Raw genomic sequence first — 27,421 nt, forward strand, 5'->3', positions numbered from 1 at the left:
CTGCCCCTGAAAGAATGGCTCAAACTTCACTGTTTTACAGTGCACAGAAACAACAGGAAAATCCACAAAGGCAGTGCCACAGTCATATCATTCCCACTTCTTGTTTGCTCCCTTTCACAGTTAAGATTGACATTGCTACAGTCAAGGGAGCAGTTTTAATCTCAAGATAACAGACATTCGGTCAGCAACTGTGTACAGTTTCTCAAGGTGTATGAAGCTCAGAATTGTGTTAAGTGTCCACAGCAGCTGGTCTCTTCCCAGCAGGAAAGAGCCTTCAGGAAAATTATCTCATCCAAGTAATATGGATTAAAAGGAGGAATGCAAAGCAAAGCAGGAGAGAGATTTTGAAGATGGAGAGCCTTCACTGGTAAACCCTCAAGCCAGCCGTGACTCTCCCTGACTGTATGCTGAGGGCTCTGTGCCGTGTTCCTAAAGCCACAGCAGCTCTGGGACACAGCCAGCATGGCTGGCCAGGATATATCCCAGCCAGCCTATTCCAGGTCAGGGGACAGTGAGGGAACAACAGTCTACTTGCGCTGCAGATGTGTCTGCTGTCCCAGCTAGAGCCACCCAGAGACCTCTGCCTGCGGACACTGCACCTCTGATGGCCAGTGCAGAGGAGAGGGCAGGCCTCCTACTCACACTTAAAAGATCCTTTTCTGCAAATAGAGAGTGGCTGATGGTGGAGAAGGATAATTAAGTAAGCCATATGAAAAAGCACGTAGAAAAGGGAATTTAAGATTACTCATCTCTAGAGGGGAAGAAGGAGATAATCAGAATTCTAACTTTTGAATAAAGGTTATTGTGTCACCCATGCCATTTTCCTCAAAGCAAAGGGAAGCTCTGGGTGTGGAGGCTCTTCTGAAGAACTGCCAGCTAAGGACTGTGTTGGACTCACCCATAACAAGCAGCTGCAAATCAGGCTGAAATGTGCTGTTTGCTGACATGCTGGGAGGATGGTGGGATTCACCCGAAATGCTTAGATTGTCTCTTGGCTGGGTCAGTCTGTTGCAGGAAGAGATTTGCAAACAGTCAAGCTGAGTAACAGCGGGTGACATCCGCAGAGAGCCACACTGCAGGGTTCAGGCTGCGGCCAGGAGATAAGCAAAGCTGATGAATGAAGATGTTTTATGGCTCTAAATTCCCTTAGCAGTTTACTCCAGACAGGCCCTGGTGTGCCAGTGAATGAATACTGACAATATTACACAACAGCATTAAAGGGGGAAGAGATTACACCGAGCTGTGCTATTTACAACGCTTTCCCTTCTCAGTAATGCAGCTGACCTTTCTGATCTCTGTCTGCATAGCAGCAGACGACTCCATGGGGTCAGGGTGGTTAACCTAGATTTTTGTAATGCTGTCTGCGTTTGCACTAATGCAGAAGTTGGGAGAGGCAATGCCGACTGTTCCATATGTAGTCCCACCATGCAAGGCTGGGGAGGAGCAGGAGACCCACTTAGCACCTCTCAACACCAAGGGAAAAGCTCCAGGGTTGGTAGGATTGCCTCAGCTGCCCTCTGACCCTGCTGTACTCTTCAGAGAGGAACTCCTCTGCTGACTGCCAGGGACTTGGTGCTAGGCTTTCTCCTGGAATGGTCTGGGCATGCTATATGTGGAAACTGTGGTGATTTTCAGCCCACAAGGCTGCTCTGGAGAGCTGCTCCTTGTGTTCTCTTTGCTTGTGTGAGCATGTGCAAGGGGCTGTTGGGGCAGACATGGATTCGAGTTGTGTGGTCTGTTTTTGTCATCCCTGTTCAGCTGCAGGTTTGAAGAGGTACAGACACCCTCAGCAAACTACTGTGCACACCTGAGTACCCCTGTGTCGTAAAATAAGCCCTTGGGGGAGCATAGCCCATGGGAGCAGCCCTAGGGTGGACAGAAGGAAAAAGCACATTCAGGATAGTTTCACACAGAAACAGAGCTTCCCGTTAAGATATCCTAAATAAGCAGAAAAACTATACTCACAATCACAAGTGATCTTGGATTAAAAATCTCTTCCTGTATCTTTTTAAGAGAGTCTGAAGTGAGAAGTAATCTTGAAGAGATTGGCAGACAAAGGAATCACTGAATCTGGATCAGAATTAAACAGGCTTTCCCAGCCCCGATGGCTCTCACATGCTCACTGTGTCCATGTAGTTTTTGAGAAGGAAGCAGCAGGCACTTAAGTACACAGGACGGTGATTTTTCAGGAAGCTCTGCTGAAAAGGGGCTTTCCAAAAAGAAGGTGCACAGCTGATCACTTGCCACCAGCTAGCAAAACACAACAACAACCTACATCCAAAATCAGGGCCTTGACCACAGAAGTGCTCACATGATGATTCGAGAGATACTGCAAACAGCAATACTGTAAAGCTCAGTCAGCATATGGAATGTTTTTTGTTAGAATACTGGGGAAGAAAGGCATAAAAGTTAGATACCTGTCTGCCATACTAAGGACAATCAGGACATAAGTTAGTAAGACACATGCACAAAGTCCTGCTGTAAAAATCAATGTTCTTCATGTGACCATTAAATCTCAGCTGTCGCTTTTGGCTGCAGACACGGTGTAACTACACACACACGGCAGGGGGAGAACACACTGGCCTGGCTACTTAGATGTCCTTGATATCTCACCAAACTCCTAGTCCACCCATATGTTGCAACACTGACAGCACCTACAGACCTGTCCTGGAGCAGTGATCAGCCACAGTCAAAGCACACAGCACTGTATGTCAGCATACCTCTTGCTCTGGACTCTCTGCTTGGTGTTTTGCTTTGGTTCTGGTTTTATTGGGGCTGCCCCAATACGCTGTTGTTGACTCCAAAGCTCCGCCCTCATCTGCATATGCTGTTTTTGCTCTACCTCCAGGCTTCCTTTCAGCAGAGGGAATAGTTCCAGTTTGTGTACTGAGTTTGTAATGCACAAAAAGAGATAAGCATAAGTTAAATTCATTTTTACCTATGACTTTAGCAGAGATCTGTGCCTGTCTGCAAGTCTTCTAGCACAGTGCATGGCCAAACCATCAGCCCCCCTCTTCCCAGACATTCAGCATCAGTTTCTAGACTAACAAGTAAAATGCAGTAGTACAGCACTTCCCAGAAGGAAAAGTTGAATGAGTAGCTACTGCAGGGACAGTCTAAGCTTTCTGATGTGGACTCCACACTGAAGTAAGCTGTATTCAGAGAAAGCCATTGAAAAAAAAAAAAGCCCCAAAGGTAATGCTTCAAAGAAGCAAAATCAACATCACCAATGTGCCTAGAGAAATGGAGATCTCTCTCAGGGGTGAATGCAGCTACAGCACCTGAGATATAACCCACATTGTTCACAGTTCATTGGCACTCCACCTAGCTTCTCTTTCTGAAGTCCTCTTCATCTCTGGTCTCTACAGCTGACAGTGCAATGAGCATTTGGGCTGCATAGTAAGTAGCCATGATGATGAAGCGCGAGTAGGGCACAGGAAAGCAGAACTCGTTAAGTGCAATGGTCAGATCCGACACCATGAACAGCATTGCACCGATGCAGGCCGAGAGCTTGGTCCATGTCCAGAGGTCGTTGCACAGCTGTATGCCAGCAACCGCCCGCCAGCCCATGAAGCCAATCAAGGCGATGTAGACAGCTACCAGGTAGGTGAATGGGCCTGAGAGGTAGGAGTACAGGAAGGCATAACAGGAACTGGAAATGAGGCCCATCAACAGGCCGGCTTTGAGGTCCAAAGGCTTCATGCCGAAGGCTGAAGAGTACAGGATGTGTGTGATGGCAAACATCAGCAAACCTGGAAAGAAACAGTGATATAGCAAGTATGACCTCTCATCAGAGACTGGCAACCCTAAACGCTTTCAGCAGGAATCTTACTGACCACTTGGGACCACTTTAATATAAAAATCCGTGCCCAGGAGATAGCCTTAGCACCAAGCTACCACCCTAAGAAAAAGCTTTGGGGCATCTACAACCACAGCAGAATACAACTCCGCCCTTTTCCTGAGAGGCCGAGTGATCTGAGCTGCTGCAGAAAGAACAAGGCTTGTTTTCCAGGTTGTTCCTCCTCCCCTGCTTTGGAAGGAAGGGTGGGGGGTAGGACAGAACAAATACCATCCCCTCTTAACTAACCAAGTGTTTTGTTCATAGCTTATGTGTGGAACAGAAGGCTGGAACTGGAGCAGCGTAGGAACATAATGCGAAGAAAGATACCAATCCCTCTGAATCCAGACACAAAGCCATATTTAGCCAGAAACCCAAAGGCACTTGGGGAACTAAATCTGGCTTCTACTCCATCTCTGCCCATAGCTAGGAGAAAGTTAAGCTGGAAGGAAGCAGCTGGTAGATTTCAGAGACTGCACCAGTGTGGTCTGCCAACAATTTTATGGCTATTTGCAAGATTCAGATGAACCTTAGCTGGAATCAATCAGTAAAAATAAAATGCCAGCTACCCTTTGAAGTGCAACACTCCTGAGAAATGCCAGATGTGGGTGTTGAAAGGAAGGTCCTGCCTGTATGTTACTCACTCACCAGTAATCTATTTGACAAAAAATGTTACAATGTGTTGTCACAAGTAGCTGCTGACTATTTCTTGTCATGCCAGTTGTAGATACGGGCCCCCAAACAAGTCCAGCTCCTCGGGTGCACAGACCCACCCATGGTGCAGCTGCTGGATGTCCCACTGTATCCTGGCATGGTTATTAGAGTAGCTGGAAGTTTTCATGCAGCTCTAAAGCATGAAATGGAGAAAAAGATCTGGGAAGCCAAGTCCTCCAGCAGGACACTTGTTTATGTTGAAAGCATGATGCTGTGGTGTAAAGGGCAGCCACTAAAACCTGCTGCTGTGGACATTTATTTGTCTTAATACTCTTGTGTTGAGGTAGCTCAGAGAAGGGGAAGTGTCTCTGTGCCTTTCAGGAGAACCAGATCAGACATCCACCAAAAGCTCATGCAGGGTGGGATGAGAGAGGAACCCATGGGGGAGAGGGGGCTGGTGGGGATCTGGTCTGCAAAGTGAAACTGGAGAAAATGGACAGTATGAAGGGGAAGGAAGTGCAAAGGAGGGCAATGAGAGCTTGATGTTTTACAGAGCTATTACACATCATGGGCACAGCACTGAGGAACCAGGGAGGGATTTAGGACAAGTGCTGGTTATAGTGTTGCAGTGCAGGAATGGTTAGAGCCCTGGAGGCAGTAAGAAGGTGCTGGTTCCTTCACCCTAGCAGTGAGGAGTGGTTTTTCCTTCAGTGGCATTATATGGAGAGCTCTGGGATGGGAAACTGAAGCTTGTCTTGTCCTTCATGCAGGCAGCTGGCAATGAAGAGGAGGAGAATAGAATAGGATGTGGCAGCCAAGCAGAAGCCCACAAAGGCAGGATGAGTTTTGTGATAGGTGGTGTGTCTAGTCACAAACAAGTCAGCTCCCAGGTTTGCTCATTCAACACCCACAAACCAGCCAGGAACTGGGGAAACCTGTGATGGCTGCACAGGGAAGGAATGTGCTTCTCAGCCTTTGGCTCAGCCCTTCAAACCACATCAGGCAGATCAGCCTTTATCCTCTCTGTCCGCTTCCTTCCCTCTCCCTGCCCTGGAGTTTCCCTCAGGCTGCAATGAGGCCTTTCTGTTAGTCCCCGACTTCTTCACCACATCATACACTGTTTCTAACTACGTACTGTAAAAGGAGGTGGATGTAGACACTGTAAAGTATCTTCTACATGTGGTAAGAGGCCAGTCAGAAAATAGCATGTTACTAGTAGACTAAAACAGCAAAACTGAAGAAAAGTCAAGTGTGCCAGGAGTAGGTTCCCAGGCTCTCCCTTCTCCCTCATTTATAAAATGGACAAGTGTCATTTTATAAACTCCTTGTCTCAACAGCTATTCCAATCAGTCCAGTTCCCAACCCCTTTTTTCAGCCTGAAATCCACAGAAATGGAATAGAAAATACATTTTTATCTAGTATTTCCTCTTAGTCACACGAAATCTCATATTCCCATAAACAATTACGTCAAAAGTTTGAATACTGCCAGTTGTCAGCAAACACGGCAGCAACCTGCTGAGCTTTAAATGGGAGTAAATGCATTTTGCAAGAGAAGGACGAAGTGGCGTGGGTGGGCTTTATCCACTAACAGCTGAAACACAAATGTTGACATATCACCATGTAACATGGAAGCCTGGATTAACAGGGACTGAAGCAAGCAGGAGACAGACAGGACGAAGGCTGAGATTTTCAAAATGCTCTAAGACAGCTTTTCTTCTGCTTAAGAAAAAAAAATATGTTTAAATCCACAGAGCAACACTACACGGTTATGAGACTAGGGTAAGAAAAATCCAACTTATCTGCAGATTAAAACACATTAACCAGATACTGAATTGCTGTGACTTGCTGACCTTCCTCTGGCACTAAATCGGAGTGGGAACTTGGAGATATCCCAGCTACGTGTGAATGGAGAAGCTCAGAACAGTCCATGTACAAAAACGGTCATGGTGAAAATCAGGCCTTGAATGTTTTCCAAGCCACAGCTCAAGGAGCAACTCCAGAAGGCAAAAACAAAGGACAAGCAGCTAGGCTGAGGCAACCTGCTCTGTGCTAGGTACCCCTCAGGCCCATCCGTGAGAATACCAACACTCAGCACATACGGGACGGCACCCAAAGAGAGGCTAGAGCTCCTCAGAAACATGCCAGATAGGTCAGTTCCTCAGGGCCTCGTCTAAACCCCACCTCACCAAAATCAGTAAAAATTTTATAGTAACTTTTAATGAGATTGGGATAAGCTCTTAGGAAGCAGCATTAAAACTAGATTCAGAGCATCTGGCCTTTCATATCTGGCATCTCACAAACTTTCATAAAGAGCTTGTGGCAATCCCAGAATAAAACTAAATACCTCTTGGGGGGGTGCCGGGTGTGCAGAAATAAGCCTTTTACTTTCAGAGCTGACAACACCACAAGGCATAAAGGTTCCCTCATCTCATCACATTTTCCAGTGGGACAATCACAGCAGCCAGTTAATGGTGGATATTACATGAGATCCCTGTCCTGGTTAAATTCAGAAACCCCACCAGTCAAGTTTGGTGAAGGACTGGATTGCTGCTGATTTCTTGTGACAATCCAAGGCCAGGGAGAGTATTGCTGCAGACAGATTCAATGTGGCTTCAAAGAATTAATCTAAATCATTATGTTCTCATCTGCAAACTAACACAATAAACCAAGCTTGTTTTGCTCTGAAAGACGTGGATCTTTCTGTAGAGAAGACAGACCATGATGGTAAGGTTTGTCCTGGATTCCCCATCATATACATGTCTTACAAAACAGACATGCCTTGTACAACAGGCTGCATGATTCATACTGATGAACCTGCAAGCAGGACAAGATTTCTGATGCTTTGTTTTCTATCATCCATTTAAATTATTCCCCCGAGCTATGGGCTTGTCTATCGAAACATAAGAGTTCTTTCCACCTGTTCTCCACTGAGGACCTTTGCACCATGTGTCCTATTTCTGATCCTTGTAGCAAAGGGCTGACAGGTCTCCTTGCAGAGAGATGTGAGGCAGCTACTTTCTGTAGCTTCATGGGTGCTGTCAAGTGCCACATGCATCTCCTTCTTTTACCCAGGGACTCTACCCATGCCCCCTTCCCACCTCCAGCCAGCTGAGATGCTGTGAGCACGCGCCAGGGAACTAAACGCGCCCCAGTTACTTCTCTGACCTTAAAGAGAAGCTCACGAGAAAGACTCATCCGTGGTGTGACTCCTCTAACCATTATGGATTTTAGTCAAGGGAGAAGTGCTTCCCACTGCCTGGGGCTTAAGCTGTACATGAATAAAGCAAGCATGTGGCCCAGCAACTCATTACTAAGTAAAGAGGGTAACAGCTGGACACTGTGTTATCCCTCTAGGTCTGACACTGCACTCACCATGAATGAAGTAGCCCTGCTCCTGCCAGATGAGAAAGGCATCTCCCACTGCCGAGAATATGAGTCCTGCTAGGATGCGGCTGGCACTCCGGTGTGACACTAAGAAGTTAATTCCATGAGCCAGAAGGAAAACCCACAGGCAGAAGATGGGCAGACACTTGATGAGGGCACTGAACCAGGAGGGGCTGGAAGTTGGCAGCCAGAGGACAAAATAGACACAAGTAGCTTTAAAGAAGGGTACCAGTTTGGGGCCTTCACTCTTCACCTACAAGAAACAAATGTTAAAAAAAGGTAAATTAATAGGATCATCAGAAACATCAGTGGAATAAACTGCATAACAGACCTGCCTCCTTCCTTTTCCAAGCTGCTCTTTCATGTATACTGTCAACTAGATGTATTTCTACCCTGAGAAAGGCTGATTGAAACCGACCACAATCCTCAGCCTAGACCTTGTATAACCCTCTCTGCTGAAAACACTTTGTGGCTGGCAGAATGGATTTTGGGTGCTGGAGATGAAGGAATTTTAAGATACCTTTCCTCTTTATTTTTTCTACTGAAAACATTTAGGCCATCAGTCAAGCTCCTCTGGTGGTCCTTGCCACCTATCTTCTGTTTGGACTAACCCCTTTTACACACCTCCTTTCCTGTAGCTGAAAAAATAACAGACTCCCCAGGAATATCCCAGCAGCAAACAAGCTAATAAAAGTGCAGATCTTTCCTCCCATGCCTGTGAATTGTCTTGCTTAGCAAGCTGCACATCACCCTGAGGGTACACCCTCTGTCCTACACCATTCTCTCTCCTGCCCTGTAGCTTCATGCCTAGAGCTTGCAGCTGGCATCATCATATGACTTCAAAACCCATCACCTCAGCCTTGCATGTGAGGATGTCACTTCCTCAGCTGACTAATAGGAGCATCGATCATGTGTTGCTTTGTTCTAGAATTACACTAATAACACACTGCCTGTATTGCAGGAAATACTTTGACTCAGGGCTCTGTTGTGTGAATCCAGACACAAACATGCAGCATGAGCACTAGGCTACCCATAACAAAGTCCCAGCAGAGGCAGCTGTGTAGCTACACACTCCACAGCTGGATCTGGTCTTACCATACACTTAGCTGAGACCATTCTGGAGGATGATATATACACACTGTGTTCACCTGCCCTCCTGTGATATTCCTGCCTTTTAGTGCAGGCGGGGAAGACCCCACATGAGAAATAATTTCTCCTGGAGTGCAGCTGAGGACCAAAACAAAGGCCAAAGGAAGAGACTGTAATTTGACTCCAGTGCCTGTACAGTCAATAATCTATGTCCTCAGGTCTTTTAGGATGCCTCTTTCCTCCTGCAGCTAAGCCAATGCAACCTCCAGAGCTCCTCTGCAAGCAGAGGTTCACTGTCAGTCTTCTAATCACTTTGGTCAAGCAGAATCTCATCGCTTAGTATCGTGATGCCTTCTCACTACTTGTGGCCAAAGCACTGGGGGGCTCATGCACTGGAAAAGGACACAGGGGAAGATCTAGAGGCATCAGAGCTGGGTTCACACTGCAAAGTCCATCAAAATATGAACATCCATGGGTTGGGGTTGCTTATCTCATGGCAAGAACCCTCTGCTCCAAAAACCTGCAAAAAGAAAGATTGGTCTTTTTTCCCAAATTGGCTCACCCTGTTTCTGCTTCCTGTACCATGGGACATGCCCACGACAAAACACCATCTTCCTTTGATGCTGTGTGCCTTGGTGCAGATACCTAGAATGGCTGAAAGCTGCACAGCAAATATCCCCATGCTTACATTGCTCATTTAATAAAGCCTAAACTCATCAAAATTCAGGAGCTTGAAAGAGAGAAGCCGAGGGAATCAGGTGAAGCTGGAAGGCAGAGGTGGTGGAGGGCATCTTCACATGCTGTATCTAAAAAGGGAGTGAAATCTCTGAAGCAGCAAGACCATAAATAAAGGGCATCCCAAGAAGACAGTGCTTTCAAAATTGTTCTCACATCTGATGGAAAATTCCCCAGCATATCAGCAGTTTCTTAGCAGTAAGGTATTTCATTATTCCTCTATACATTATTCATAGGGTATTGTAAACACAATTTTTAAACACTCCATTAAACAACTAGGCTACACAATTCACTCATAAAAGGACATCACCAAGCTGTTATACTTCTTGTATTACATGGGGAGCCCATCGTGAGTCCTCTACTTAGGTTGTCTAAACTAATCACCATTTACCACCTCTTGTCTACATTCCTTGGGAGACTTCTGGCAGCAAATATCAAATAACCTTGAAATAAAAGCCCACGTAGTCTCACAGCACTGGGGGTGCCTGGGAACTATCAACTATTGTAGGGGCAAGACAGGAGCCAAGCCTCCCCCTCCTTCAGACCTTCTGAAATGATACATCAGGCTCAGACTATCCAAAAACACCTCCAAAGCCAGTGCCCAGCTCCAGCTCTGACTCCTCTCTGGGACACTTTCTTTTTATTAAGAATGTAGTTGATCACATTCATTCTCTCACAGCTGCAAGCAACAGACGACAGCACTTCTGGCAGGGTTTCCTCCTCTCCCCCAGCAGTTGTGAAGGATCCCCACCATCCCATGATGACCCTGAGATCTTCAGCATGGAAAACTAACAACCTCCAGAGCTACAAAGTGTGAAATAATTTGCAGCCTCAGCAGCTCTCCAGATCCCTGGGACAGTCTCAGTAAGGTAGGTAGTTTTGTACCTCTGGGAACAAGTTTATGCTGAAAGACAGAGTTCAAGTTCAGCTTTGTTTGTAAGGCATCACAGAGGCACTGTTAGAAGCATACAGGAGAGGATTTGGGTTAATAAACACAGAAACTTTAATTTGCTACCCTATATTAAAAGAAAAATACCTGCTAGGAGCAGTTACCATTACAATCACAGCTTGCCCTCCCCTGTGTGCATGCATGATGAGACAGGTTTTAATTACACTTGTCCTTTTCCCCAGGAACCTTGCTTTGCTGAATATAAGGTACACACTTGTGCAGAAAGATTGTTTGCTTGGTAAAGTTAAAATTACCATTTCTTACTCTTTGAATGTGAATGTTCCAAGCCCAGGCAGTGTTCTTGCAGAATAGTGGTTTGTATTATTTTCATCCTAGTAACAACACAGGAATTTTTCAGCCATAAGGGGTCAAATTTCAGCCTCGGTTACTCACCTGTAACCCTGGACCTTACAGTGTTACTGAGTCCTTGTATAACCATAACCTCATGTATCTAGAAGGGCTGCAGACATCTCATCACTAACACTTCATCCCTTCAGGCTTTTTCTGCAAGTCTATACTTCAAATTAGTTATTTCCAAACATGCCCTTGGCCATTACCGAGTGCTGCAGCTTGCTGGAGCTCCAAGACAAGTGCCCCAGGAGGGACACCACTTGCTGAGCGAGAGAGGGGTACCTGCACAGCTGAGGGCTGGGCAGTACATCTTGCTGGGATGGTGGAGCACTGCAAATACTTGCTAGAGGCTTCCCAGGTAAAACTGAGGCAACCTGATGGTGAAATGGGGGGACTGCCCTCTGGACATGTGGCTGAGGCTTGGGAAGAGGTGATGGGGCAACTTGCCACCTGGAGGACAAGTCAAAACTGGTATTGGGAAACCAAGTGGGGGCTGTGGCTTGAGGAAAGCCAAACACATAATCTATGACTGGACTTGCCTGTACCTCAGGGAAGGCAACATTATTTCTTGGCTGCATGGATGAGTTGCATCAAACCACCCATCTCCTTTGCACCTGTGTCTCGGAGATGGAATCTAAGATGGGGCTGTGCTGCAGTGTTGGAAAAGGAAGCACTTGACAAGGTCTTTCCTGCTAATGTATGTAACTGTCATGACTTTAAGATGGGTTTTGCCATTTTGTTACCAATTCTATTGCATTTTTCTTCCCACTTCATTTCTTCTTTCACTGCTAGTTTACTCTAGGCTGAAATGCAATACTGAAAACATCTTGAATACAATGACAAGGCAGTATTTCCAAGTTTTGAATTTCTAAAGTGAGTATAATTTAGGACATTTTCTCAACTGCTATGACTACTAAGTTACTTAGAGTGTTTAAAAATTACTTTAAATTGCTATAAAGCCATTATCTCTCTATTTGTGGAACTGCAGTGAAACTATCATTTATTAATGTATCCAACTAAATCCAATCAAATCCTCCAAGATATAGGCAGACTAGGAAGAATTTATGTCCTGGCTCTAACCAAAAGCTTTTGGACCATATGATTTCCAGAGGTCCTTTTCAACCTCAACCATTCTGTGATTTTGTAATCTTTAAACAGAACATGGTATTGTCACGTGTGGCACTCTGGAGGCTCAGATATCCACCTGCCTACTATCCGCCTACTCCCTCATAGGTTTACAGTATCCCTTCTTGTTTTGCCTGTTCTTGTTCTGCTCCAGATTGAAATATTGCTCATTTCCTTGTTGCTGTTGTTCATCAGCAACAGATGACACTATCACACAAGTATTCCAACCATGCTGTGATTTGGTATTGGTGTAAGATGTCTTGAGAAGTTAGGCTAGAAGAAGCACAGTTACAGGAGAAGTTGCAGACCTGAAGGAGTAACTCTGGGTAATACAGACTGACAGAACACAAGATGTAGCACAAAAAGATGACCAAAAGCTTCACACAACAGCTCCTAAACTATATCCATAAATTAGTTATTGGTGACTCGCCAAGAACCCAGGCGTCCCTGCTAGATGACCTCTTCTTTCACCTCCTGCTATGCAGCACTAGGAGATGCTCATGATTCACATCTGTATAAACCAATATTCACTACAGGGTATATGACCTGGGGAATATCTGTGCTGCTCCTCAACAGCACAGACGGCCTGTTCTGACTGCAACAGGCACATAAGCAAGCCAAAAAATTTACAGCTAGCTTCCCTACCCCAGAATAAGCTGCATCCAAAGAGGAACAGCTACATTTGTAAGCCAGTGCTGTGATTTACAACATTTTGGAGCCAGTTGCCTGTATCTACATCACAAGTGGCACGAAGAAAATACGCCGGCACACAGAGGGATCTCGGGGCTCTTGCTCCTGAGGTATGAAAGGATGTCAGAAGCTTTGAAATACTAAGTCAGACAAAGTTCACTGTTGCTAGTAAACTTGCGCTGGTCCTATGAAACAATGTGGAGTATCAAATAATGCTTTTCTCTCTGCAAGTCCCCTAAATCAGCCTGCACAGCAAATGAGCATACAGCCTCTTCCAGAGACCAGCTGTGTGCCAGCCTGCTGTGGGGATATGGCTTACGCCCACTGGGCTGTAAAATGCTGCTTTCCAGGAAAAGCATTTTAAAAATAATATCCCAGGCATTCCACTGAGCAACACTTGAGCACAGCTGTGTGCACTGGCCAGAAAAAGCTGGGCCACTGCCCTTCACCCATCCCTCCCCATGGTCCTGGCTGGCCGCGTACCATTTTGTGTATCCACAGCTAGGCTGTTTCTCTTGGCTGCTGGCATCCTGCATCCCAGATCCTGCCTTGGTTCGGCCCTACTGTGACAATAGCTCTTATCCCCAGTTGTACACCAATAAATCCATGTGTCACTTTGTTGCCATGTATTGTGCTGCCACTGTAAGGCCGTGAATCCTCATTTCTCAAAATATGTGGCTCTTTGCAAGGCACTAATGGTCCTCTGTGTAGTACAAGTCATAGAGGGAGAACTGCTTCAGCCTGGAGATGGACCACAGTTTGGACAAAGTGTATATACGTACACAGGCTCTTATCTACAGAAAATAGGGCACAGTTCCCCATCGGGCTGAGCCTACAGAAAACCCATCTTTGTGCTTAACCCGAACGGGTCAGACGTAAGGATAAGTCCATGGGTGCACAGATCCTAACTAAAGCGAGACGATGTTCCCCTGAATTCAACAACCCATCAGCTTTTGCTGAACCAAGGAGGAATGCAGCAGTTCTGGGCAATTCCTGGCCACGAACCTGCATGAGCTGTGCCCACCTTTGCTCAGATGGTGCAACACCCTTCTGAATCTGTACACACAGAGGTAATTTTTAGGTGGTGGGGCAGATGTGTGTGTAATAGGAAGGATTCAGCTGTTCAGTAGTCAAATGAATCATACCATCCCTTTCCTGGGTGGATGCAGGGGCCCCCTCAGTGACCCAGGGCTTCCTGGCCACAAAGCAGAGGCCTCAGTGGCCCACTGTGGCTGTTCAGCTATGCCCTCCCAGGCGGCTTGCAGACACGAGAGGAGAAGATGGATGAGATGTAAAGGGGCCAGCCAGACAGTGCTTTTCACTCCACAGAGTTGCTGAAATATTAGGGCTGGGCAGTCAGTACAGCCCTAACTGGTGCACTCTAGTGAGTGTAGGAGAGCACAAAGTGCTTCATCTCCAACTCTGCTCTCCTGCAGGTGCAAACATGCTCCTGGGGCAGAACCAACTGGCATTTGCCAAGGAAGGCTCATACATGCCTGGTGTTGGTCCTGAATAAAATTCCCAGAAAAAGGGCTTGTTTATGGAAGGTGGCAAAGAGTTACTGAACCAGCCAATCAACCTCCCTGAAATACTGTGTTGGTGCAACATATTTGTGCATGCAAGGTATTAATAAGGTTTATGTTTGTGTTGGAGGTGCCACAGGCCAGGTACGCAAGGCAGATGGCTCCTGAAAAGGTTCCACGTGCTGCAGGAAATTAAAGGTCATAGATAAACCCTCTTCCCCTCAAGTGGAGACTAGACCATACAGGCTCCATCTAAAATGGACTTGTATAGCTAATTAATCACCCAGGAGAAGACGGCACATGATTTATCTTTGGAAGAATGTGTGTGCTGATAATCCTCTGTCTCCATCAAGCCTGTGCCATGCAGTGAGTTTTGTCAGGCCTCATACTGCTTTATGGCAGCTACTGGCACTCCCCAGCACAACTCGGGGCCTCCCATTTCTCCAAGTGCAATGCAGTGAAACTCATCTCATGCTCGGCTGTCCAGCCAGACCTGTTCAGAAGTGGTCAAAAAAACGTGGTTTTGTCTGCCAGGAGAGGCTCCATCATTCACCACAAGCCAGAAGTAACAGGGCTCACTCAGCCTGAACACCTCCCACCTGCAAAAGGACTGACCATCTTCCCAGATAACCTATGGCAGGAGCAGTGGCTCCAAGGCAGCTATTCCACCCCCAGGGGCACTTCAACTCCTGCAGACTAGGGCTGGTTTATCTTCTCTCATCCCTACCTCTACCCCAGCAGCCTGGGTACTTTCTTCCTCCCTATGGCACGGTGGCATCATCCCCCTCAGTTATGCAAAGTCAGCTCCAGCCACACTTCCCAGCTTTGCTCCACAACAGACTGACACAGAGTTGAGAGCTAGAAATAGTTGACTTTTTTTTTCTTAAGACCAAGCTATGACTATCTGCCAGAAAAATACAATTAAAAATTTGGCATGAGCCCTCAGTCCTTGGGTGGTAAACTGGGATATATTGCTGCACAAGTTCTTGGCATCAGAAAAGTCTCCCTTTGGAGAAGGCACAAGGGAGCAGGCAGTGAGTGAGGATTAATCAAACTGGCATCTATAAAGGGCCCCTGTTCAGGTCTGGGCTGCTCCACACACAGCTGCACGCAGAAACGGGAACCTCAGCAGCAGAAGTTTTGTTTCCAAGCCAAAGTTCTGCCTGATTTGCAGTCACACCAACATCCAGCCTAATCTGGATTAAACGGGGGGCGAGGGGGAGTGAAAAACCTATCAGTGCTGAGGTTAAAATCTTTCAGACGAGCATCTTCCCACTAGATGCAGAGAGAAGGGAGGAAATTGGGAGCAGCTGTTTCCCCAGCCGCCCGGCAACGTTTGCCTGCACCAGCTTCTCCCAGGGGGAATCACAGCTCCAGCCCCTGCAGCGCAGCAGCACGCCCGGGCCTGGCACAGCGGCGGGGGCACTGCAGGGCCGCCCAGCTGAGTGACAGCAGGCAAGTGTCAGAATGGGGTGTTTTGTACGTGCCAGCTGGGGAGCGCGTGAGCGGGGCCCATCGCGCTGTGGGAGCAGCAGTGACGCGAGACCGCAGACATGGCTGTTGCAAAGGTCTCTTTCCCGGCGTTTGCTCTGCGAGCGCGATTTCCCCACCGCAGGCTGCTGCCTGTCCCCAGCCATAGGCACTGCTCAAGGGAAGCGTGTGCTACCCAGTGCTTCACCTCGGCCACGCTGTGATCTACCACCAAGCCCCGTCATCTGTTGAACGGGAGTAAATTCCTGATGGGGGGTTGTCTCGGATAAGTTCCGGGAGAAAACCACACTGAACACACAATGTATGAAGGGTATTGAGACAAACGGCTCAGGAAGGTAAAAGAAGCATTAGACAAGCTTTGTGGCCTTCTCCAGAGGATAACAAAATAGGTACAACCATGAATCCTTGTGCAGTGGTCAGGGAGGGAGACGTGCAGTAACAGGCAAAGACGGCAAGCAGCGTCCACTTCTGCCCCTTTCCCAAGTCAAGGCAATAGAGGCCAAACTGCCACTCACAGAGAAAGAGCAAAGCCTGTGTTTGCAGAGCTGCAGTACACACACAACAGCAATCCTGCCCTGTCTTCAATTGCTAATTGAAGAAATTAAAAAAACACTGGGTGCTGAGCAGCCACACTGCCCGTGCTCACAGGGCTGCTGACGAAGCCAGTTTGGCTGAGCAGCCAATGTGACCTGAGAGCTCTCTGCTGCTATACACACGAGTTTAAAAAAATGCATCTGGAAACACCTGGGAGGTAAAATGGTGTGGGGAAAAGTCACAAATAGGAAACCAGAGTCTTGCCTTCAAAAGCCTCCTTGCAGGAGGCTTTAGAAATGTGAGGAAGCAGTCCGGTAACAGCCTGAAGAAGAGGCAGGTGGTTCTGAAGCCGACGAAATAACTCCCACTGCATCAGGGCACTGCCTGTGTCACGTGTTGCATCAGAAGCCCACTCCTGCTTCTTGCCTTTTAAACCATGGCATTGCCAAAAGCTATCTAGGGACACTGGATCACAGTGTTCCCTCCAGCAATTAAGGAAGTTACAGCATACATTCAGGCATCTCCTGTACTGAACAGAAGAAGAAATCCTATTAGCTTGGCTAACTGTGGTGAACAATCTATGGGACAGAATCTCTGAGACCTTCCTCCACTATGCAGGACCTACTGCCAGGCAAAGTGAGATGCCGCTACACCAGCCTGTACCTTACAAAGTCACTGGGTGTCTGCCCTCAGCTTTTTGGGACTGCAGGGAAGCCTTCAAGATGACAAAGCTTTCCTTTAGCAGATGTTAATTCATAAAAATCAAATTACAGATAAACACACTTCAGCCTGAACTGAAGACTCAGCTTCTGTGTATGTGTTTTTTTTTTTTATTTTGGGTTGATTTTGCTTTTTTCCATTATCAGGTATCATCTGTCCTGTACCAGACAGGCACAGGACCACAAGCAGGGTTGTTTTAAAAACCTTTCCTTAACCTGCAGTAGCAATGACTGTCTTGACATCTTCACATCTGTAGCAACCCTCTAGCTGTCAGCAGTCTTGGACGTCACCTTCAGAGTCCAATTAGCAATGTACCAGTGACCAACCATGTTAAACCAGTCAAGAATTCAAATGTCTGCAGGGCTGTAGGAGCTGCCACAGACTAATGCTCTCAGAAATAAAAGCTAAGAAATAGCGTTTGCCTGCCAGCATCTCCTCTCAGAGCAAAGATTGCTTTTCCCTCCTGGGATTTCAGATCTTCCTTTTTGTGCAGCAGAAAGCAAGTCTCTCGGAACATTTCCTTTGCTGTAACACTCACAAAAGAAGCCCTTACAGATGTTTAAAAACCTGAACCACAATGGGTCTGTCTTTTCATTTTGCTTATCACCGCAAGGGTATGCACCCTTCCTCAGTGAGCGAGGTCAGCTGGGGCTGCCTCCTGTGCTGCCCAGGATGTCGGGGATGCTGTGAAGCCACGGGCAACTTCAGGAACCAGCTGGCCAGCACCCTGAAATGCACTCAGTGGCTGTCCCAGGCAACTCCTCTTCAGATGGGAAGGAGCAGTTATCTGGCTTGTCACAGTAAAATCCAGGTAGAAATTTTCTACTGCTTATGGAAAAGATCCCTTACTTCCACCCCACAACCCAACATAACATTTACACACTTTATTGGAGGGCCCCAGCCACCCCATTGCTCAACCACAGCAGAAGGGATGCATGGAATATTGGATGCCCAGGGGAAACAGGCACTTGGCAAAGCTCTACCCTGACACATGCTTCTTTGCTGGTAGGGATTGGTGCTTGGGAGGAAAGGCAGGCCCTGCCATCCAAAAACTGTCAGCAAAGACCTCATTCTGCCTGCAGCTGATGGAGAATAACACACGTGTAAATGAAGAGCATTGCAGGCATTGAACCTGCCACAGCCCCTTACGAGAACACCTGAAGAACCGTTACTGCAGCAGAGAGGGCAGGTGGCACATGCCAGGGTGCACCGGCCCTACCAGCCATTCCCAAAGACGTGACAAGGGTGAAACCGCCTCCAGCACCCAAAAGGTACTTCTGCAGCTCACTGTTTTGGCTCATACACAGATGTGTGCACACCTGGCAGTGTGGTTTTTGCAAAGGCAACGGGAAGGCAGAACTGGGAGGGGAAGGGAAGGGGGGAAAGCTGGCAGGGAAAGCTGGCAGCTTGATGCAAGAGACTTCACTGTACAAATATATGCAAAGAGCTGCACTAAGATCAGGAAACTCTGGCAAAAGCGAGCAGGGCTGTGCCGGGAAACCCAGGAGGGACAAGCTCTGCTTGTCTTGTGCCAAACAGAAAGCTGAATGAAATGCTCTACCTGCATTTCATGTCCTGCAGGCTGAAAGCTTATGAAACACTGGTGTTAAAGAAAATCAGAAAGGAAACTAACGATGTACCCCAATAAAGATGTGTATTTAGAGAGGTGCCATTCTGGTACCTTAGAAAACAGCAGCAGTCCTCCCCATGTTATCAGGGGACCAATAAGCTGTAAGCTTAAGAGGAGGTAAGGTCAAAGTATAACAGTCAGAGTCAGCTATTTTATTCCACTATATATTCTTGTGTCAAGATGTTGTGACCTGGGCAAGTCAGTATCAGACACAAATTACACCAAGGTAAATTGGACTTTCCCAGCCAATCTCAACAGATGTGGGGTGGGCAGGTGCAAACACTAACCTGCACAAACACCAACCCACACACTCCCAGGAATCACACTAGTATCATCAAGGGTTTGGCTTGCAAAACCCCTGCTGTAATCAGGCAGCATCTACAAATACAGACCACTGTCACGTATGAGCGTGCAGCTGCTTACCAGTGTTATGCCCTTTACACTGAGGGTGCAAGTCCACAGATGCATGGGGCATTAGCCAAATGGAAACTTCCCAAATGTCAATTAAGTGATAAGCTTGTCATCACACTCCTTTGATATCAGGGTTGCAGGGAAAAGCCATGCAACTTCCTTAGTTTCTCCTGCAATGGAGCACAAGTCAGCACTGCTATCCAAGCACCCTGACTGGTCTGATTTATGCTGTAACGAAGCCAGAAGACACAGGGGAATCAGGATACCGCCGTCGAGCTACGGTCACAGGCTCTCAGCCGTTACAAGCCCAGGTCTGCTGAAGCCATGGGAGACAAAATGACTCATGTAAGGCTGAGGATCTGTCCCATCTGTCTCTGCTGAAAAATGGGAAGCTCGCTTAACTTCTAGCTTACCCTCAATCTCAAGCAACAATTCAGAGACTGCTTGCCACCAGCAAAAACACACTCATTTTGACAGACAATCAGAAATGCAATGCCTGACGCCAACTGGCAACATATCTGCCCCTAAAGCTGGTGTCTGGTGAGGGGCAAAAAATGAAACCTTACCATTCAAACTTTACAAAAGTTTCACGGTCAGTTCAGTGACAAGGCTTCTCTCATCTGCTCTCAGTCTTAGAAAGTACAAGTTTTGCAGTAAACTATAGAAATTAGGTTGTGGGGAAAAGCATAGCCTGCTGGTTTAAACAAGGCATATCTGTAGCAAAGTGAATCAAAACAGCCACCATCCTCATCAACAGGCAGATTTGCAACAGACAAGACACAAGTTGCACTTACCCAAAGAAACTGCACCCCATGCAATTTCTGGATCTGCGGTGTGAGCCCCTGGGCTCTCGGCAGGTATCTGAAATCCTTTCCACCCCAGCACATTGGAAATCTTCCAGGAAAGCTCTCACCCTGCCCACCTACCACCTCTCAGCTCTGCTGGTGTGTTCTCTTCTAGAGACAGTTTTCTGCTCCACGTCACCTGGATACTGGTGCACATTTGGTATGACATGGAGGGTGCTCCAGACCGACACACTTGTCACGCAGAAACCTGCCATTAGCTTAAACACTATTTAGGTTATGGCAGTGTAAAAAATGGCTATAAGAAGGGCACAAGCAGGCTATAAGAAGCAATAACCATCACCTTCATTTTGGACATGCTGGAGTAAGCAAAATCTACATCTCTATTGTAATTACAAATCTATTGGGCATCGTGTGACATGAAGGTCAGCAGGAAAATTAAGCACTAACATAATAGCCACTTAGGCCTCTGGGAAGGAGTTATATAACTAATAATCTTTTTGCTGTCCAAGAGTTTCCACATGCTAGCAGAAGATGGGTTCCAGATGCCATCTTCTCAGAGTCTAATTTCACTGGAGTTATTATTTCTGTAGTATTACGCAGTAACCCACAGAGAGAGATAACTTCGGTTCTTCTGTCACACTCTGTATTTTGGATACAGATACTTGAACAGGAAGAGAGAACAGAAGCAGCACATCTCTGGCCATTCAGAGGAATTATGTGTAAGTACAGGCTTCTGAACTGGACCCATAATCTTAATGCACAAAGCACGCTTTGAACAACAGCCGCGTGTGACTCGAGCGATATCCTTGAGTTAATGAAGCCTTTAATCTACAGCACTACAGCCTGCAGCACTGATCAGCACTAACTGCTTCATGCAACCACACTGGGACCAGGAAGAGCGTGAGAGAAGCCTGCACTTTCTAGCCTCCGATTTCAGTTACCCATATCCGAGCCCACCCTCTCATAGCAACAGCTACAGCAAAGAATGTCAATGTCATAGGAAGAATGTGCAAGTTCAGTCTGAAAAAATAAATCGTGGCATGTAACACTGGCTGGGCTCTAGCTGGCATAAATCAGCACAGCTTTTTGCTCAGGAGGACCAAAGCTTTTAAGGCTTCTCCAAAAAGGTGTGACTAACACAAATGTTACTAAGAGCCTGCTAAGCTTACCTAAGGTGATGATACCTTCCCTTACTTCATTGAGTTCTCATGTTTAGAGAACATTTAAATTTACTTGCATTTTAATACATGTGCCGTATTTCCATAATGGGATGTGTGGTATATAAATGTGCATGTTTACAAGCCTCCTGCCTAATAAAATCCTAATTTATGATGTATTTAAGTAATGGGGAAATTAAAATGAAAGCAACAATGTTTGGTATAAACAGAGAGCAAGTACAATTAGCCTCTCTCCCATAAGAGCTACTTCTTCTGACTTCGATGGCTGCTAACGCTTTATTCCTTGATGCAGAATAATACATCCCCTATGTAAGAAGCAAAGATTGAAATAGTTCCAAGCGTGATCTGGCTTTCTTGTTTTCAACAGCAGTTTGAGGATTATAGAGCACACTTTCTAATAATAAGCCTTTTAAACTATGCTTAGACCTACTACTGCCCATGACACAGAGTCTCTAAGCAATGCGATTTACATGGGCTTTCTGTATCTGTCTGTATCGGTGCAGTTTGACCCGTCCTCAGCAAGTCACATAATATCCACCCAATTCTCCCTATTCAATATTTGTTAATCAGGATTGCCTTTCCAGGTCATATCTTCCAGGATTTTTTTTTGCCCAGTTTGTCTAACTGACCTGCATACCCACCCCCTCATAACGGCATCCTGCATCTACCCAGAGGGTCAACAACAACTGCTCCCAGGAGGTTTCCTGGCTGCTTCCCACTTAGTGGGGAGAGCACCAAGGGCTCAACTTGCTTGATACAGCCAAAGCAACACAGCTATCCCTGTTTAAAGATGCAAATACATCAGAGGACAAAAGGGAAGGGATGGAGATTGTTAATATATGGCTTGTGGGCAAATGTGTCCCAAATAGGGAGTTTGACCTCCATGCCACACATAGGACTGCGCTAGGCCTAATAAAAGTCAGGTATGGTGGGGATGTTGTAGGGATGAGACTCCATAGTTCATCTTGCTCAAGAAGACATACCAGTACGATCTGGAACTGCCCCCCAATAGTGAGCTATTCTCAGCCAATTAATGTCTATTTCCCATGCCCTGTTTTCCTCAAGGTAAAGTGTGAAGCCTTACATGAAGTTCAGTCCTAACTTCAGGGGAAAAGTAAGGTCCTTTTGAGCAAGGAGCATTAAGTAAACATCATAATGACTGCATGTCTCCAAGCTCATCTCCTGCACACTCAGCCCCTGCAGTCATGGTGCCTGCTGCGCAGAGAGGTCCTTAAGGCAAGGGATATCTCCCACAAGCTCATGCTAGAAACTCCTTCTTAACCAATAGTGAAAATAAACCCCAAATCCCAGGACAAGAATCACTAATGAGACAGTCTCAGAAAGGACTTTTATTAAGATGGGACCAGAGATGACTGAACAGGAAGGGAATTAAACCTCACATATCCATGAAGCAAATACAGCATTTATTACTAATACTGGTCTCTAACCACAGGCTCTCAGCCCACACAGCTTTATGCAAAAGAAACAGCTCATAATCAGAGCACTATAAAAATTATTCTTCTTTAAGCAGGACGCCCCTGCTTGCCTAGCAGAGTAAGCAGTGAAAGCTCACCTCCAAGGTGACTTCCAACCAGAGTGAGCATGGCTCACCAGCTGGAGCAGGACTGGCAGACAAATGCATCTTCTCTGCCACAGCTGAGCACCGTGCAAGTCTAGACTCTGGCAGCAGGAGGACCTCAGAGCGTTGTCCTGCTGAGGAGCTGGCACAGTACATTAACAGGTATTTTTGCCCCAGCCTCGTTTATTTGTGCCCCCCACTCAGCACATCCGAATTGTGCAGCACCAGAGACCACAGCTTGCCTAGCTCTGCACAATGCTGTGGTCTCTGCTTGCATGGGGGGCAGACATGCCAAACCCCCCAGGTCACGATGGACACCTGGCAGCAGCACAAACAAGCAGTCCTAGCCATGATCTCTCCCTAGCTTCCTCTCCATGATCTGTGCCTCTTTGCATGGTTTCTTCCAGCTATCAGTTGTACAGCAGATCAGGAGCTCCAGGTTTCTGACTCTTGTTACAAGAATGTCCTAAACAAGGAAGAAGAGGGAGATGCAGGAGACAGGTTGTGTGTCAAGGCCATCGCTGCAGTAATGTACAAAGGCTGTTGCTTTGAAAACAGGAAGCAAATTCATGTAACTCTCAGCTGTGCTCTTCTAGTGTCCTCCCATTAAGGCTGATGCTGCAGTGTACTGGAAGAGGACATACACTGTAGACAAATCAATTCCTCTGGCTAATTTGATTATGCCTCAGGTGCTGCCCCCACAGAGAACATCCCCATCATGTGTCATAGCAGAGACAGCCATGCTGGCTCCAAACACCTGATCTATTTGTGCAGCAAAAGGCAGCGAGGTACAGAGATAAGGCCTGGGCCCAAGGATAGCACCTAGCTGCAGCCAGACCAGTTGACCACTGCTGTTACCTTCAACAAGCTACTCACCAGAGAGCCCACCAGCTGAACACCTGAACACCCCCCCGTGCCTCTCAGCCCCTGCAGCCTGCCCTTTGCAGGCCACAGCACAGCCCATGCCAGAGCAGCACAGCACAATCCCTCAGCGGAAGAGTGAGGTGAAAACCCACTGATGATGACATGCAAAGAAAAGAACAGACTAAAGGCTGGCAGGTCTTTTTTTTTTTATGAGCTCTTTGGAGGATCAGATGCCCTCCCCACCTCTACAGCCATGGTAAACAGCTGCAGCTCTGGTCACAGCTCCTGGTCTCACCGTGCCTCCAGCTTTCTGCAGCTTCACACCTGCATTAGTTGCCTTCAGTGAAGGAGAGTTATGTCAGGGATGAAGCCAGAGCAGAAGCACGTGTTGTTACATGTCAAAAGGGCAAATGAAGAAAACTTTTGGTTTTTTCCCCTCCCAAGCTACCTTCCTAAAGTGCAGTTTCTACGGTGGGTAAAGCCTTCCAGTCTGAACTACGTACACCCTTCCCAACACACACACGTGCCTCCTCTCAAAGCTCACTTGAAATGTACTCTGCAAGACCCACCCTGATCCACTAGCCTTAAAATCCACATACTGCCTCCCAGGGATTATCAAACAAATTCTGACAGTTTTGGGGCCATTCCAGTATTGTCCCAGCATAACATTTTACTTCTGAGGTACACACACTCACACGCAAGTCACTGTACCCACATGCATTTTTAAAGGATTAATTTAGCTTGTGTCACAGAAGCACAGACACACCAAACCTCTTCAGTTATTTTTTTTAAAGCCTGGGGGGGGGGAGGAGGGGGGGAAGTTTGGCACCACAATGGTATAATTTGCAAGCTACTTCCCTCTGTCTCAGAAGATAAAAGTCACCCCCAGGCTGCTGATGAACTTAGCAGGTACATGCTAATAACTGAGTGAAAACCCATCCCAAGGATCAGACAATACAAGCTGCTGCACAGAACTGGCAAAGCGATTTAAAAGTTTGGAGCCCTGGCTTGGTGAGCTCAGAACAGGGAAGGGACAGGATTTCTACCTGTGAGGGAGAACGCGGTGGACTGGTCGTTCACCAAAAATATTTCCAAACAGGCCAAGCACGGATCCGCAGGGATGCGGGGTACCAGCGGCAGGTGCTCAGCGCTGCAGCGGAGCTCCAGGCAGCTTCCCCCCGCCGGCTGTTCTTCCCGCACACGGTGACCTGCTGGTGCGCTCAGACACATCCCTCTCCTTCTAGAAACGGGAACCCGGGAAGCGGCACGTCTAACAGCGCCGCTTCTCCGCTCTTCTGGCTTCTTTCAGCACTGACCCCCAGCACCCCCGCTTCACCCGCAGGGCCAGGACCCGGCGCTGCCTGTCCGGCCCGGCGCCAGCCGCCGCGACCTCAGCTACCAGCTGGGCTCCATCAATCCCGCTGTGCAGCTACGCGCATCACCTACCGACAGGACAGCGGCGAGTCGCCACCTCACAGCTGGTACGTTAATTAAGCACCATGACTCCCTCACGAGACAGGCAGGTGACACCATCCCAGCAGACCGAAGCCCCAGGGCGGCTTGCCGGGGGACGCGAGGTCTCGGTGGGAGGTCACCCGGCAAGGTCTGCCCGGCGCGGTGGCCGACACGAGCCGGCCCCGGGAACGCGGGCAGGGAGCCCACGGCGCCGGCCCGGGGCAGCTGGAGCGGAGACGCTGCGAGCAGGTGCGTTCCGTCAGGCAGATGCGGCGGGGACAGGGGGAGACAGAGCGGGACCCCCGGGCAGGCGCGCCGCCAGAGCAACCGCTGCCAAGGGAGGGGGGGCGGCTCGGGGGGTGGGAGCGCCGGCGCCCGCCGAGGGCCGCGCTGGGCACCAGGCAGGCGGGGGGCGAGCGGGAGGGGGAGGGTGCCCTCCGCCAGCGGCCGCTGCCTCGCGCTCCGGCGCGCGCGGAGCGCCCGCGCCTCGGGGGCAGCGCCTCGGCAGCGGGCAGGGGCAGCGGGCGGGGGGTACCGCCCGGGGAGGGTGACCCTGCCGAGGCGGCCGGGGGAGGGGGCGCGGGTTCCGCTCTCCCCGCCCGCCCGCCGCGCGGCCCGCACTCACCACGGCGACGGGGGACACCATGTCGGCGCTGGGGTACGTCCTGCTGCTCTCGCCGCTGTCAGCACCCGCCCCGCCACCAGCCCGCTGCCCTGCCTGCCTGCCGGGGCGCTTTTTTACACGGCGGTGACGTCACCATAGAGGGGGCCCCCGCGGCGAATGCGCTGCGGGGAAAGGGAGGGGGGCGGCCCCGGCCCCGCCCCGGGGCGGGAGCGGCGGGCGGCGCAGGCGGCACGGCCGGACGCAAGCGGGGCCGCTGCCGGGCGGGTGCGCGGTTCGCTCGGCCCGCGGCAGCGTCAGCGGCGCCGTCCCCTTCTTGGCGAGGCGCCGGCAGCGGCGGGGCCTTGCGCCGCGTCCCCGGCCCGGGGGTGCCCGCAGCGAGGTCGCGGTGCGCTGGGTCCCCGTGGGAGGCGGCGGGACGCGCCGATCCCCGGTCGCGGCCCCTCACCGGGCCCACCCGAAAACGGGCCCCGTGCGCGGCGTGCCGTGCTGTGCCGTGGCGGGGCGCGTTGCCTTCCCCGGTGCAGCGCCAGCGAGGGCTCACTGCGCTGGCCCCCGGCCGAGGAAAGCGTCGGGCCAACGAGCGAAACGGCTTCCCTGCCAGCTGAGGGGCGGCAGCCCGCCCGTCGGTAAACGCCCGGTTACGGCGGCGCCTCGGAGGCTCGAGGTCATCCCCGGGCAGCGCAGGCCCGGCCCGGCCCGTGTCCTTTGCCCCAGCACCGCCCAGAGCCGCCGGTGCCTGCGGGACCAGGCACGGAGCCAGGGGTAACACACTCCGAATCCCTTGCTCTGTCTTGGGTCCCTCCCGCCTCAGCGAGTCCCTCCGCAGCCCTGGTCAGCTACCTGTGTGCCCGTACGTCCCCAGCCCTCACCTTCCCCCTCCCTTGCCTTCCTCTGGCTCCCCGGCCGCCACTCTCCTCCTGCCCGTGGCTCCCACAGCCCTGTTTTTGCGCAGACCGCTGCAGCCTGCCGCCCTTCCTGCTCCACCGCTCCCCATTTCCCCGTTCTTCCCTTTCCGGGGGCTTCTTGCATTTCACAGCTGCCCCCTTACTGCAGCGTAACATCACCGTATGATGACCTGCGGGTTCTTGGAAGGCTGCGCGGCGACCAGTGTTTCCCAGCCCTGTCTGTGCTCCTGGAAGCTCGTGATGGTCCCTGCATCCCCTCAGAAGTGGGTCCTTACCATCTCACCTCCCCATCATCCTGCCAAGGTCATCCAGAGACTGCAAAAATGTTAGTGTTGGCACAGAGACAGGGTAAGGAACGTGTAATGTGGGATACTCATGAGTGGGATGCAGCAGCTCAGGCTTATTAAAGTGACCCCGGGACTACCTTCAATCTGTTTTTACTTGAGGATTAATAGCTACAGATGCAGCAAGCTACTTTACATGTAATATGATCTTGCTCAAAAGTTTCACTTCGTAACAAAACAAACAGGTACTTAAATAGTAGATGATTAAGTAATCTGCTATTTGCAGCCTGAGCAAAAGCCTTGTTCAGTATTTATCACATCAAGGGAACATTTTCTTCTATAAAGTAGAAAAAAAAAACAATCTGCGATTCTTTTGCTGTCTTTGAGCAATGGGTTGGCACCGTGTTTCTTAGGACAAAGTGTGTATGAGATACCACACAGGCAATCCAATTTATGTTGGGGCACGTAAATAGAGAGAGTGGGCAACTTTTGTCCCATCACCATCCCATGGGACTGAGGTGGACGCTGCAGCCTTTGTTTGCATCACATACTGATCAAAGAGGGATTTCTACCAAAAAAAAAAAAAGAAAAGAAGTTGCAA

At 48.8% G+C, this 27,421-nt stretch overlaps 1 protein-coding gene and 1 long non-coding RNA gene across 2 annotated transcripts; both read right to left on the minus strand.

The window, feature by feature from the left end:
* Positions 1 to 3,319: 3,319 nt before the first annotated feature.
* TMEM86A (transmembrane protein 86A) lies at positions 3,320 to 9,557 on the minus strand (the record flags this gene model as incomplete). Its single annotated transcript, XM_084263127.1, has 3 exons — positions 3,320 to 3,752; positions 7,865 to 8,129; positions 9,528 to 9,557. The coding sequence occupies 3 exons, from the start codon at positions 9,555 to 9,557 to the stop codon at positions 3,325 to 3,327; spliced, it is 723 nt and encodes a 240-aa protein (XP_084119253.1). The 3' UTR covers positions 3,320 to 3,324.
* Positions 9,558 to 23,747: 14,190 nt separating this feature from the next.
* On the minus strand, positions 23,748 to 25,709 carry LOC311191014. The gene is made up of 3 exons (XR_014617264.1): positions 25,632 to 25,709; positions 24,598 to 24,791; positions 23,748 to 23,888 (listed from the first exon to the last, which is right to left on the minus strand). It is a non-coding gene; the product is annotated as an uncharacterized lncRNA (long non-coding RNA).
* Positions 25,710 to 27,421: the final 1,712 nt, after the last annotated feature.

Source organism: Gallinula chloropus, assembly GCF_964237585.1.
Source record: "Gallinula chloropus genome assembly, chromosome: 4".
NCBI classification, from domain to species: Eukaryota; Metazoa; Chordata; class Aves; order Gruiformes; family Rallidae; genus Gallinula; species Gallinula chloropus.